The 14,771-nt window shown below is 43.9% G+C and overlaps 1 protein-coding gene across 3 annotated transcripts; it reads left to right on the top strand.

The window, feature by feature from the left end:
- Positions 1-406: 406 nt before the first annotated feature.
- On the top strand, positions 407-13,141 carry exoc3l4 (exocyst complex component 3-like 4). 3 transcript variants are annotated; one of them, XM_053846065.1, is made up of 14 exons: positions 408-633; positions 2,260-2,498; positions 3,240-3,299; positions 3,549-3,770; positions 4,031-4,652; positions 4,732-4,849; positions 5,240-5,365; positions 5,704-5,804; positions 6,451-6,549; positions 7,216-7,339; positions 8,895-9,017; positions 9,333-9,485; positions 11,821-11,942; positions 12,376-13,141. In XM_053846065.1, exons 2-14 carry the CDS (start codon positions 2,291-2,293, stop codon positions 12,587-12,589), a joined length of 2,292 nt encoding a protein of 763 aa, XP_053702040.1. In that variant the 5' UTR covers positions 408-633; positions 2,260-2,290; the 3' UTR covers positions 12,590-13,141. The 3 variants fall into 3 exon arrangements, with proteins under 3 accessions (XP_053702041.1, XP_053702040.1, XP_053702039.1); XM_053846064.1 differs by having other exon boundaries at positions 12,373-13,141; XM_053846066.1 differs by lacking the exon at positions 3,549-3,770 and having other exon boundaries at positions 407-633; positions 12,373-13,141.
- The last annotated feature ends 1,630 nt before the right edge of the window (positions 13,142-14,771 follow it).

Raw genomic sequence — 14,771 nt, 5'->3', positions numbered from 1 at the left:
TGGAGCAGCCATGAAAGGGGTGCAGAAGAAAAAGAGGGTCTGATTAAAAGGCAACACCTCTAATACCGCAGGGGAAGAAAATGCGAGTTTTAATCTGAATAAACTCAGTCAGGCCTCGCACGTTTCAGTGTAGCTGAACAGTGCCCCCTGCAGGTAAGAAAGGGAACAACATGCGTCCTTGACTGCTATTGAACAGTCGTTTACACAATTTAACTGTTCACTTAAGTGTTTGAACTTAGCTTCAGTTCACCCTGATATCACATTGTGTGTGGCAGTTCAGCAGAAGTTCCTGCCCCTCATGTTTGGTGTTGTGTGTCCCGGCGGGGCAAATACTGCAGCGCCACATTCCAGGTGGAATGAAAACACCCTTGAAACTGATCGTGCTGATAGAGGAAGTAAAAGTAAAAAGCTGCTCTCTTTGCTCAGACACACGTCGAGCGAAGACTCGTATTTGCTGGTCACACCTCCTGCGCTCTTACTCTGTCATACATTAACCATTCCTTCCTTATAATAATCACCGAGAGGTGATCTTTGACATTTGTCCTTGTGGAGTTGCTGAGTGTACTTCAGTTTCCTCTCACCTCCAGAGTCCAGAGGACGCTCCTGGCAGAGGTTCCTCAGCTCAGCTCGCAGGTAAGTCACGGATTTATCCACCTATAATCTCTTCACATGTCCTTTGATACACGTCTCTTTTCCATTCTCCGCTCAGTGAGAGAGTGATATGTGATGGTTCAATATTTGCTTTGCACAATGGAGCAGTTAATTCACCAGAGCGAAGGTAAAAACACTTTCGTCTCAAGTGACTTGGAGGTTTACTGTGTTTACTGGGTTCTAGTCCAGTCACAAAATGAAGATCTGTTTTTAGGCACAAGTTGACTATATCTGCTGGCAAAAGCAGAAGGAGTCGACTCTATTTTGATCCAGCCTGCATCCTGATTTATTCTAGTCTATTTTATATCTTCCCATCAGAATCAAGAAAAAGAAAGAGTCTGCAGTATGCGATGTGTTAATAACACTGACTTCATCCATTATAACAAGAATTTCAGATGATTTATTTAATTCAGAACACTTTTGCTGACTCGGCTTTGACACGGCCCAGGGGCCAAATGTGGCCCTCTGCCTTCTTTTATGAGGCCGTCATGAGTTAAGAGTGAAAGTGAAAAAAAAAAATTAATTGAAGTATAAATGTAACTCTTGAGTTATTTTTTTTTTTTTGGGTTCTACCGAGTATGTTTTTTCCTTACTTCATGAGAAATGAGAAAAAAAACATGTTCATACAAGAAAAAAAAACCCACGTTCGTACGTCGGATGTAGGATAGCCATTTAAATGACCATTTAAATGGTCAGTCCATTGAGATATAGGTGCTGTCGGAGCATCATCATGGGTCGTCCCACATCCGACTTAGACTTGGACTTTCTTTATTGTCATTGCAAAAAAACACATCACCATATTATGGCAACAAAATTTCAGTCTGAGTCAAAAACAAAACTATATGTCCATAAATAAATAAAAATCTGATGTACAAACGTGTTTTTTTCTCATAAGAACGAATTGTCTTGTAACAAAATGTTTTTTGTGTGCAAACTTACCATGGCAGTTGAGCGCATCCGTATTATTCAAAGCAAATACATAAATACATTGATGATATATTTTTGCCATATTCCCAACCTCTTTCTGGAGACATTTTAGGCAGATACAATTCCTGCATTTTCTATCTGCAAATAGCATGTTATATATACTGACACTCAACACCTAAAGATTTTCACAAATGAAAAGAGATTTTCCACAGGACTTGTGACTAAGCACAAGTGCGCTTTGGCTGAGCTTCCTATGGTGGCGGACCTCTGCATTTTTTCAATTGAACCAAGTGAGTCATGGCTTAAAAAAAGGTTGACCAAATAAACCTCTCGCTCCGACACACAAATCAGGTCAAAAGGTGGACCACAGACTGCAATAGAATAAATATATGAATTGTTAATGTTTTAGAAATCTGTGTAACAAGTGCATTTTAATGTTTAATATTCCGATATTTCCTTGTTGATGATGCCACTCGGTAGTCACCATTTCACTGAACAGCTATACTTCCTGGAAAAGAACCATTTCATGAAGACACTTTTGGATAGAAGTTTGGGAAGAGCAGCACGCTGCCGTCTCAGTCGTGTGTTTACACGTACCACAGCCATGTTTCCTGTAAACATGGCAACCTGACCTGTAGAACTGGAAACTTAGAAGCACCTCTCTTTCCCACACCTCCGCAGGCACAGCTGGTCGGATGACACTCGCCTCGCAATGGCAGACAGAGGGAGCCAAGTCTTCGGGGACGGCCAGTCCCCCAGCAGCAACGGCACCGAGGCAGGTGGCATGTTCGGCACCATCAGGAAGAGTTTCCGTCAGGTCATAGAGAAGAGCCCGATCTCACCAAAGAACTTGGTAGGAAAGCTCAAAACAGACGCCAACACCAGCGACTCAGCGCGTCCAGACGCTCCACCATCACCTAGTGAGTAACTCTTCCTTCTACTTCACTCAATGGACATTATATTGAGATTATATTGAGAATATACACACACCACAACCCCGCACCTTTGCTGACAAATCTCCAGATTATTGTTATATTCATGAGACACTGCAGCCTTAATCTCATTTTCCCAAACGTCTACACTAATGTTGATGCACTTCCTGCCTCTACAAAGAGTCAAAAAGAAGAGAAAAAAGTGCTCTTTTCTCAATCTTGCACCATTTTAGATAATAAGATCTGAGTGCAAGAGATGAGGGATGATGATGAGAGACATGTCCTCGCTTCGCACTTGGCCTCCGCTCTTTGTGTGGAAGCTGTTTCCATGGAGAAGCCTCCTAATTTGCCCTAAGTCTGTGTGGCAGGATGTGTGAAGAGAACTTTCACTCCTTCCTGTTAATTCACAAGCTTTTTTCGAAGGTTTCAGACAGTCACAAAGTGACGTGTTGAGAGCAGGGACCGCTGATCTGTACCTACAGTCCTGGATATTTTTAGATTCTTGTGGAAAGGGTTTGTTGTCGCTGCACAAGTCAAAGGTGTGGATCACACCCTTTCATGCATTTCCTTTAAGTTGCGGGGACTTTCACTTTCACTTCAGGTTGTTTTCATCATGCTGTCATCAGTCAGTCATTCCTCTGTGGCGTTTAAGGGCAACCACATGTCAACACCTGCTTTATGATGAACTCACTCACACGCCAGCGGCAGTGAAGACCTTTTTGTTTTCAGGTCCAAGTACCGGCTCTACGCTCAGCTCACCACTGAGGGGTCTGAGTCGCTCCAGAACAGGTGAAATGACTGTGGCTCCATTCTATTGAAAAGAAAAACATCCTTGTCATTTATGGTGCTATTGTTATTATATAAAGGGGAAATATTTTGTTTTAAGTGAATAAACATGGGGACACAACAGAAGGAAAGATGAAGGGTAATTTACTTGGATTATACCAGTGTTTGTCTTTAAACTTATCTTTTAACTTCAATTTTATCCCGGTGGATTTTCAAGTTGAGAGTTTAACAACAAGCGCTTCTCAAACCCAGATCCCAACATAGCTGCGTTCAGTGATATTATGCAGAAGAAAGGAGCGTTCATCCGGAGAAGCCTGAGAATGAGCAAAAACAAGAGTAAAGAAAAGAGCCCCAGACCGGAGTCGGTCACCGAGGAGTGTGAACTGGCGAAGGCAGTGGCAGCAGAGGAGGAGGCAGAGGAGGAGTTGGAGGAGACCTACACGCTGCCCGAAATACCCACCACGCCTTTGTCAGGTACGATCCCGCCTAAAAAGGACTATGAACATCTGTCGAGAAGTTTGGACACGAAGGAGAGTCTGCGAGTCTAACATTCAAAGTGATGTAGGGCAGTGTTTCTTAACCATAGGGCCGCGAGCGCCCCCTAGAGGCCCGCTAGAAGTTTTTTTTGTTACAAGACGTTCAGTTTTGTAATGGGAATATAGAAATATCTCACATATCTTTGTTGTTGTTTTTTTTTAATCCTCACAAAGCATCTTCTTTTATCTGATCCACAGTGATGCAGATCAACAAGCTGATCGAGATGGAGGTGCTGGAGGAGGCACACCTCAATCTCTTGGCGCTGAGACTTGAGTTCCAGCAGGAGTGGAAGAGCTGTGGAGGCGGTGACTCCACCGTGGAGTTTGCAAAGAAGGAGAAGGACCTGAACCTTTTATACGGGGAGCTGAGGAACAAAATCAACACCATTGTTCGCGACTCGAACTCCTTGCCGTCTAGGAATAAGGGTCTGCTGGTGCACGTCGCTCGCATCATCCAGGAGGAGGACAGAAGGTCTCAGGAGGCGGGTGGGCTTCCAGGGAGCTGGATGGAGGCCTGGAAGGAGGCCGTGTGCGAGGGGGTGAAAGCCAAGGTGAAGAATGTCCACTTGGAGCAGAGTGAACACAACGCCTCCTGGCTGTCTGTGCACTTGGGGCTGCTGGGGAGCGCCATCGTCCAGGATCTAGAGAATGTGAAGCGTGACCTGAGTGGGTCCTACCCACCGAGCTTCAGCGTCTTCAGCACGTATGTGAGCAGCTACAACAGCGTTATAGGTCAACATGTGAAGACTCTGGAGCAGCAAGCCACGGAGCTGAAGGACCTTTACGCTCTGCTGGACTGGATCATTCACCGGTACCAAAGGTCAGCGCCGGCGCTTTTTCCATCCGATCAGTGAGGTTGGGTGACTCATTAAAATGTTTGTGCTGTGTGGACTTGATAGCGAGAAGATCATGGGAAGTATTTCTCTCCAGCCGAACATGAAGAATGAGAGCGCAGAGATAACGCTGGAGGAGAACTTCCTTCTGCAGCTGAGGGAGAAGTACTGCAGCCGGGTGAAGGTAGCACACCACCGTTCATGCATCAGTCAAACAATAGAAACATACTGTATATGAGAATATTTCATTTATTTATTTATCCTCACATTTGTTTACTGTTACCGTGCAACCACAGGGAAATACATAAGTGAATAAGAGTTGAAATATAAAATAAAACACATATATAAAAGAGGGCTTAAAACTATTTACTCACATAAAAGATAAAAAAATAAATAAATATAATTTATTTTAATATAAATGCCCCAATCTTTTGGCCTTCCACTGAGTCACAGACTAATTTCAACTCACCTAAAATTGACAAAAGTTATTTTTCTTTTTAAATGTAAGAATAGTTCCGGTGCAACTGGTGCACCAGCCTCTGTTTGTCTTCCCTGAAACACGTGTTCTCTGCAGGTTGACCTGAGAGCTTGTCTGGACAGAGTCATCCGGAGCGAAAGTGATGAGGTGTGGGCCAATAGAATGAGACCTGCCACAGACGAGAACTACCTGGATTCGCAGTTCCACATGGACTTGTGGACGGTACGGCTCCTTTTTTTGCTCCTACAGACAAGCTCATAAAGGTGTTTAATTTTTATGTTACATTTTGGCCAATTGTTTCTTTCATAGATTCCTTGTTTTTTTAAATGAGATTTTACCTCTAAATGACCCTTCTACAATCATTAATAAATAATATAATAAATAATATTCTTCCGTTAGCTATGCATTGTTTCTGTAAGCAAAGCTGAGTTAAGCATTGGTATAACTTTTCTTAAACCTCTAACAGAAAAATGTTGTATAAACTGTTGACATCTATCATCTGTCCAGCAGAGGGGAGCAGAGACTCGCGTCCTCTCAACTCCACTCTCATGTCTTTTCAGAACATAAAGGGGCGCGTGCGCAACTCTCAGACGATTGACCCCGAACTGGGTCAACAAGTGGCCGCTTCCAGTCTCTCGGAACTGAAGGATTTCCCCAAGAGGTAACGTTGTCATCCAAGGAGACGGAGATGAAGTTCATTTCACCCCCGCGTCAAACAAAGAATAATAATAATGTAACAACTCTTTCATCTGAAGCTGATCGAAAAGGGGCTGAGAGAAGAGCAATTTCTCATTTTTTATTTTTCTGTATCTATCTTTAATCTATATTCTTTGTTTCTTCATGAAGTCCCTGTTGATTTTCAGAGTTCCCTAAGTGAGAGCCGCACTTGCCGGCCCCTGAATCCCTCATCAAACACCTGTCCATCACTTGTCTACTTCAAACCCTCGTCAGTCACGAGTATTCGGTTGTGTCGGCAGTACTTTGACAACGCTGTCTGAACACCAGCACATTACTATGTTGATCCCAGGTGACCCACAAGTCATCCTCACTTTGTGAGATTTGCGTTCGTGCTGTCAGAAAGAGAAATGAAGCCTTTATCTTCAGCTGACAGCAGCAAAACAAAGAACAGGATGTGGTCACTTGACAAAACACCATACACTTGGGAAACTGCCTGTGTTGAGACATTTCGGACATTTGATTTGACTTGTTACGCAAGGATTTATGAATGATGGACGAAAAGGCAAAAAATACGACCCATCAATCTACTCTGCAATTGTTTTGACTCATCTCTGTTTTCCCTCGCGCAGGTTTGAGTCTGAGTTCCGAAGTCACTGCTCCGCTCTGAAACACGAGCCTTTATGGACTGACTATCAGATCACTTACATAAACAGCTTCACCGCTTTACAGTAAGTCACACGAGGACACGTTTTTCCCACTCGATATGTTCAGGTCTTTATGTGACTCTTCATTAAACAGATTTATTTCAGCTTTAGTGAGTCTGAACTGTGGTTTTACATGTGTTTGTAATGCATAATTTATCCATGAAAGACGCCTCTGAAATGTCGTCGAGTCCTGTGTGAAGTCAGTCTCTTCTATAACCGTACCCTGAAGTGAGCCGAGCTGAGAAACCGAAAGTTGACATTTCCGGGGCCCAGGCCAACCTCATGAGCGCATAAGCTTCACCTCCTTTTATTTTCTCTTTGCTTGTGATGCAAGCTCTGACTTGGTGAGTGGTGTAACTTAAACCACGTGATTTCTGAGAATCTGCTGTGCGAGTCTGAGGCGCTTCTCATGGTCAGAATACACTGAAGATCCTCTGGTGCCACCCTTGGTTGGAAACAGCTGCACACAAATTCTTCTAAAAAGAAAAGCAAAACAAACCAAAAATGCTTTTGCCAAGTCTTCATTTCTTTGGTATGACATATTTTCAGCCTGTTTTGGACCCCATACTGATGAAAAATATCATTCTTCCCCCATTTCATTGGACAGAGATTCGATTTTAGAGAAGAGTAAAGTTGGAACTGGACGAGCCAGCCGTAAAGTCTAGTGTTTCCATTTGCTTGTCTCCACAGGGAGCACATGGAGGAGTACCAGAGCATGAGTCCGCTGCAGATGGAAGGGTTGAAGAGAGAGGTGAAGTGGTTGATCACGCGCCTCCTGCAGGACATGGAAGACCAGTTCAAGGAGGATGTGAAGGTGCGATGACTGGAATCGAATCATCTCTTGGCGTTTTTGTCCTGCTGGATCATGAACTAGCATTGGAAGTGGGTTTTCTCTGGTCAGTCTGTGGCTTCATATCTCGGCTGATAAAACAAGTTCACTCATGCATCACTGATGAGGCTTTGTGAAACAGCATCCTCGTTTTCAGAGCCGACTAGGTGGCACTCTGCTCTGGAATCGTTGGGTCAGTGAAAGCGCTCATCATATATGAACTGAGAGCGCCACCTAGTGGGCTCTGAAAATGAGGATGCTGTTTCACGAAGACTCATCAGACGTCAAGGCCTTTTTGTTGCTGTGGATGACAGAAAATAAGGTCGTTACCTCTGACATCATTTCATCACCAACATGCCGCCAAAGCTGGGATGGGAGTGGAGGAGCTACAGTACCTTCAGTGAGGAAAGGACCCATTAACTGTGGGGAGACTGCAGCAGACATAGACCCCGACCAGGACCAATGAGGGGGCGAGAACAAAACCAAACTGAATACTGAATATCGAAGCATGAGTCTATAAGTCATGAAGACACACTTGTCTTTCTTCTTCTTCTTCTTCTTCTTCTTCTTCTTCTTCTTCTTCTATCTCTTTGGGCTTCTCCCTTCAGTAATGGCCACAGTGGATCACCTTCCTCCATCTCCCCCTGTCCTCTGCTTCCTCTTCTCTCAAACCTTCAAACCTCATGTCCTCCTTCACCACCTCCATCAATCTCCTCTGTGGCCTTCCTCTCCACCTTCTGCCTGGCAGTTCCAACATCTCAACATCTTCATCTACCAATGTACTGGCTCTCTCTCCCTCCTCTGTACATGTCCAAACCTCCATCCAGCCTCTCTGACTTGGTCTCCTAAACACCTGAGCACATGTGCTGTCCCTCTGATCCTATCATCATCCTGCTCACTCCCAGAGAGAAGCTCAGCATCTTCATCTCTGCTACCTCCAGCTCTGCCTCCTGTCTTCTCCTCAGTGCCACTGTTTCCAAACCATACAACGTTGCTGGCCTCACCACCCTTTTGGACACTTTCCCTTTCATCCTTGCCGACACCCTTTTGTCACACATCACACCTGACACTTTTCTCCAATGATTCCATCCTGCCTGCACCCGCTTCTTCACCTCTTCCTCACACTCTCCATTGAGCCTCAGTATTTCAAACTCTCCACCGTCTTTATCTCTCCATCCTGTAACTTCACCTGTCCACTTGGCTCCCTCTCATTCACACACATGGATTCCGTCTTACTGCAGTTAACCTTCATTCCTCTCCTTTCTAAGACACACCTCCACCTCTCTAGCTGATCTTCCACTTGCTCCACACACGTCTTTCTTACTGCATAATACATCTGTGTCATTTTTATTCCAAAATAAATCAAGAGCTGAAATGCTTTCATTGGAACAAACTAGTGCTTTCACACAGCTGCAACACAGATAAAACAAACAAACTAAAAAAGCATGATCCATGAAAAAAACATTCCACTTTTAGCCACGTGCTGTTCTTTGCCAAGGAGCTACCAGGAGACAGATGTGACCCGACTGTTTGTCTGCAGCCGTTCCTGAGGAGGATGATGACCAGGAAGTGGCTGACCAACGATGATGACTTTAAGAAGCTGGAGTCTCGAACGGCGCGGCTTGGTGACCACTGCTCTGTGATGAGGCCTCCACATGCACAAGTGAGCAGATATGTAGCCTGGAATATCCAGTGTCTCTGTCTGGACCAGCTTCACACGGATTGTTGTTTTTAACGGTGAAACAACGGTGACAATAACAAGTCAAATAACTCCGCTAAACTGTGACCATCTTTAAATCATAACAGAAATATGAGTGTCTGGTGAGGAGATCCTCAGAATCTTGGAAATTCCGGCGCTCTCTCTTTCAAACCGGGGCTCGGGTGACTGAATAGGTGGAAGTGGCAGGACCGTGCGATTCAGCTGCTGATGTCTGCTTCCTCTTTCTTTCGTCCGTGCTTTGGTGTGTGTTGCCGGCAGGAGTTGGCAAGTCGCCTGCACTTCCACGTGGTGAAGGAGTATATCGGCCAGTTGATGAAAGGCAACTACTCCTGCAAGAACCGTAAACACGAGGCTGCAGCCAAAAAGATCCAGCAGCAGTGGGTCCAACTGGTGAACCTCTTCGAGGACATGGTAGGTTTTTAATGGCACCATCAGGGGCCGATGTTTGTTTCCTGTCTTTCACGGAGTTCTTGTGCTCTTCCATCCAAAAGCCCTTTGACCCATCATTTCCTGATGCTCAGGAAAAAGTGGAAAGTCATAGACCGACTCTCAGGAAAGAGCATAGGTTAGATTTGTTGTTCAGCCAAAGAAATCCATCCTGCTGGATGACCAGGGCCTCAGACTTGCAGGCCACTCGCAGGCCACTGGATGCCTTAGGTGTCCATCTTCATCAAGGCTGTCGCCCCCGCAGGGCAGCCCCTTGTCGACCAATGAGAGAGGGTCACTGTGTAAATGATGGCCGCTAAGCTTTACCTTGGGAACACACTGACACTCAAGGTGCAGCTTCCCGACTGATATATCCACAGTTTTGTTGCCAGTTTGGTGTTTTCTTGACTTGACTTGACTTGACTTGTTTTGACTTGACTTAGCTTGACGTGGCTTGACTTAGCTTGGCATGACTTGACTTTGCTTGCCTTGTTTTGACTTGACCTGTTTTGACTTGACTTGGCTTGACTTAGCTTGACTTGACTTGACTTTGCTTGGCTTGTTTTGACTTGACTTGACTTAGCTTGACTTGGCTTGACTTTGCTTGTTTTGACTTGGCTTAGCTTGGCCTGGCATGACCTGTTTTGACTTGACTTGACTTTGCTTGGCTTGTTTTGACTTGGCTTAGCTTGGCTTGGCATGGCCTCTTTTGACTTGACTGGACATGACTTGAATTGGCTTGACTTGACTTCACCTGTTTTGACTTGACTTGACTTGGCTTAGCTTGACTTGACTTGACTTGACTAAGCTTGACTTGACTTGACTTGTCTTTGCTTGGCTTGTTTTGACTTGGCTTAGCTTGGCTTGGCATGGCCTCTTTTGACTTGACTGGACATGACTTGAATTGGCTTGACTTGACTTCACCTGTTTTGACTTGACTTGACTTGGCTTAGCTTGACTTGACTTGACTTGACTAAGCTTGACTTGACTTGACTTGTCTTTGCTTGGCTTGTTTTGACTTGACTTGACTTAGCTTGACTTGGCTTGACTTAGCTTGTTTTGACTTGTCTTTGCTTGGCTTGTTTTGACTTGACTTGACTTAGCTTGACTTGACTTGACTTGACTAAGCTTGACTTGACTTGACTTGTCTTTGCTTGGCTTGTTTTGACTTGACTTGACTTAGCTTGACTTGGCTTGACTTTGCTTGTTTTGACTTGGCTTAGCTTGGCCTGGCATGACCTGTTTTGACTTGACTTGACTTTGCTTGGCTTGTTTTGACTTGGCTTAGCTTGGCTTGGCATGGCCTCTTTTGACTTGACTGGACATGACTTGAATTGGCTTGACTTGACTTCACCTGTTTTGACTTGACTTGACTTGGCTTAGCTTGACTTGACTTGACTTGACTAAGCTTGACTTGACTTGACTTGTCTTTGCTTGGCTTGTTTTGACTTGGCTTAGCTTGGCTTGGCATGGCCTCTTTTGACTTGACTGGACATGACTTGAATTGGCTTGACTTGACTTCACCTGTTTTGACTTGACTTGACTTGGCTTAGCTTGACTTGACTTGACTTGACTAAGCTTGACTTGACTTGACTTGTCTTTGCTTGGCTTGTTTTGACTTGACTTGACTTAGCTTGACTTGGCTTGACTTAGCTTGTTTTGACTTGTCTTTGCTTGGCTTGTTTTGACTTGACTTGACTTAGCTTGACTTGACTTGACTTGACTAAGCTTGACTTGACTTGACTTGTCTTTGCTTGGCTTGTTTTGACTTGACTTGACTTAGCTTGACTTGGCTTGACTTAGCTTGTTTTGACTTGGCTTAGCTTGGCCTAGCATGACTTGTTTTGACTTGACTTGACTTTGCTTGGCTTGTTTTGCCTTGGCTTAGCTTGGCTTGGCCTATTTTGACTTAACTTGACTTGACTTGACTTGACCTGTTTTGACTTAACTTGACTTTGTTTGGCTTGTTTTGACTTGACTTGACTTGACGTTGCGCACAGACTCGGCAAACCAGACTGCGACTGACCAAGGACACATTAGGAGAGGAACCCTAAAAGTGAAGAAAGCAGGGATTTGCAGGGAAGACTGATGGAGGCCAGGTGGTTTGGACACATGGAGATGAAGGAGGAGAAAGACAGGCTCAAGACAGGTCAGAGAAGCTCTTATTCCCAGTCTGCAGTCCAGGCCCAGCTGACTCGGTGGTGAAAAGTCCTCATCTTATCAGAAGTGCAGAGATTTCCGGGACTCTTATCTGAGGGTTGCGAGTTAAAGGTCACTGACAGGATCTGTTTTGTCTCTGCTCCCCTCTTCCCTGGTGAAGAACTCGCCTCACGAATGGCTGCACCCGGTGGGGCACGACCTGAGCAACGTCATCAAGCAGAAAAACAAGGCCGACATCAAGAACCACCTCCAGCCTCTGGTGGAGCACTACCCCGACTTCAGGTGGGCCGAAGACCTCGCTGCTCTGAGTCATGTAACCCGCGGACGGAGGAGTCACTCGCAGTCATGTGACACCACAAAATAAGCCAGCAGTTTTCATGACCCTCTTTCCCAAGGTTTCCTTGGGCTTCAGCCGCTTTCTTTTACCGGAGTGTTTTGAAAACAACAACACTTTTTCTCTAGCCTCGGGACCTTCCACCTTCCTTAAAAAAAACCTCGCATCTACCAAGTGAAACCAGTTTGAAACTTCAATTTTGATATGGAAAAGGTGATTTCTGCTTTTCTTCTGAGGAAGTTGTGTTGTGTGAGTGACTCCAGATGACCTTTCTCTTGCCATGGCTGCACCCGGCTGCAGGCGTGAGCCTTGTGAGTCCTTGTCATGGCCTTACCCAACAATTCTTGCCTAACAATGGCGACTGTGTCCCGCCCACAGCAGGAAGAACCTGGTGGCGCTTCTGCATTTCCGTGGCTTGATGCGTGGACGGGAGCATCAGAGCATCCTTCAGAAGCTCTCGGAGCTGAAGAGGAACGTGAACCCGGCGGAGATCAACAAGCACCAGGTGCTGTTCAGCGACATGCTGGTGTCAGTCAACACGGACTGTCTGTCCAACCTGCCCTTCTCCTGCCTCAGCTTCCTGCTCCCAAGCTAGACGTGTGGATACCGTACCATCGATGTGAACTAGCGTGTCACGAGTGCCTCCCCCCTAAACTGTTTAGTTTCTATGATCTTCTCTCCATGTAAAAGCTGCTTTCTTGTTCACCGTGTCTTCTGGTTGGAGGAGTGAGGCACTGTTTTCTGCTCCTCTGAGAATGAAATGTCAAACCACCAAGGCTGCCAATGTAAATAAAAAGCTCTTTAAACACCTTCAGTCCTATTGATCAAAAGAAAGTTGAATCTGTTCACACGAGCTTAAATGTCAGCCAGGAGCCAACTCTTATACCCATGAAATGGTGTTAAAGTCCCAGTCCTACCAGCAAATGTTACATGCAGCTCAAGCCCCATCTGGCTGGGACAGTCTCCAGACCCTAAAAAAATAAAAATAAAAATAAAAAATACATGAAAAATACATGTAAAAACAAAAAAACCTGTGAATTCCTGTACTTCACATTTTTATTTCCTCGTATTTCACATGTAAATAAAATAAAATAAATGAATAAACAGGTTTTTCTTTAGGTGACACTTTAATCCCACCACAGTACTGACTTAACTACCCTCAACACACTGACCGTTAGAACTCATCACACAGTTTTAAACACCACATTCGTCATAACTTTACCACTTTAGAGTCTGATATTTGTTATGGAACGTTTGAGTATTGCAGCACCCACTTCCTGCAGCGCTCTGTGGGTGGGTTTTTTTTTTCCATTTCTCCTTTCAAAATCATTTCATGTTTGTCAAATCAAAATGCCCAGATTTATGACTGTCTTTTGGCACGAGGAATCTGCAGTATTCTGCTGCTGGGACAGGAAGCTTCAGATCTTCGGTTATTAAAGGCCTTCCAGGCAGTGAGAGGAGGCAGCCTTGGCTCCCCCGAGTGTTTTCCACATGGATGCACCCGGGCGGCCTCCTAGCCTGAGCAACCATCGAGGGAGGAGTCGCAGTGACCTCTGGAAAAATTCATAAACAACAAATGATTTGAGAAACAAAGTGGAGCCATAAAAAATGAATCAGAAATGAAAAATGGATTTTTAAAAAATACCTAAAAATGAGTTAAAAATTGTTTATATGATAGCTATTATACTATTAAATCCAGTTGTATTAAAAAAAAAAAAAATATATATATATATATATATAACTCTCTCTCTCTCTATATATATATGATATATAAGATAAAAATGCCCTTAAAAAAAGAAAAAAAAATATATATATATATGTATATATTTTTTTTTTAAAGAAAATATAGAAAATATATTTTTTTGGGGGGGTACACTATATTTTCTTTAAAAAAAAAAAAAAAAATATATATATATATATATATTTTATATAAAAAAAATTATATATAAAATAATAATAAAATATAGTGTACCCCCCCCCCAAAAAAAATATATATATATATATATTTTTTTTTCTTTCTTTTTTGGGGGGTACACTATATTTTCTTAAAAATAAAAAAAATAAAAATAAAAAATTTGTTCATCTCTCCAGGAAAAGCCTTGTTTCAACCTGTCCGTCGAATCAAGAACTCAAGGATTTCATCCGTTTCCTTGTGTGTGGAAGTTCCAATCCTCTCCTCCTTTTCCAAGAAGATCCTATGAGCCATCCTTTGTTTAACCCTGTCAACCCAGTTTTACTGCTCCTCCGGATTAAGCACGCAGTGATTCAGGTCTGCTGCCCATGAATCACAACACGTCTTGAGCAGTCAAATCTGAGAAATGAAGGGGATTATTTTATGGCTCTTCCCATAAAGCGCTACAGTTGAGGCTCAGATAACAGTGGATTTTCCAGGTGTCAAAGGTTAAACTAACTTGAGTGGGTGAGTCACTACTTTAACAATGATAATAAAAATGATAGATATAGATTTAAGACAGTTAGGAGCCATAAAAAGATCAACAAAAAAAAAAAAAAAAAACTTGATATGACTCAGAAAAATGTAGCGTGAAACTCAAGCTCGGGTGGTGTTGTAGTCGAGTCGCATTCAGAGAGAAAAACCAATGACAGCGCTTAGCTTCTTGAATTATTCTGAGGAAAATGACTGCCGTCATCATGTGACTTGAGCTTTTGTGTTCTGTTTAGTCTCAGTGTGGCGTCCACTCGGTCTCGGGCCTGATGGTCTCCACTCTGGAAAATAAAGTCCCCATCGATAGATCCAGCACGTGGAGGACACGTGTGCT

Source organism: Synchiropus splendidus, chromosome 16 (assembly GCF_027744825.2).
Source record: "Synchiropus splendidus isolate RoL2022-P1 chromosome 16, RoL_Sspl_1.0, whole genome shotgun sequence".
Taxonomy (NCBI): Eukaryota; Metazoa; Chordata; class Actinopteri; order Syngnathiformes; family Callionymidae; genus Synchiropus; species Synchiropus splendidus.
The sequence above is the reverse complement of the archived record's forward strand: the minus strand, read 5'-3'. Positions and strand labels throughout refer to the sequence as shown.

Excerpts from the sequence above, each read along its gene's own strand:
- exoc3l4 (XM_053846064.1), top strand. The coding sequence starts at position 2,291 with ATGGCAGACAGAGGGAGCCAAGTCTTCGGGGACGGCCAGTCCCCCAGC. Across the intron at positions 3,300-3,548 it reads TCTGAGTCGCTCCAGAACAG|ATCCCAACATAGCTGCGTTC; the intron begins GTGAAATGACTG and ends TCTCAAACCCAG. Across the intron at positions 7,340-8,894 it reads AGTTCAAGGAGGATGTGAAG|CCGTTCCTGAGGAGGATGAT; the intron begins GTGCGATGACTG and ends GTTTGTCTGCAG.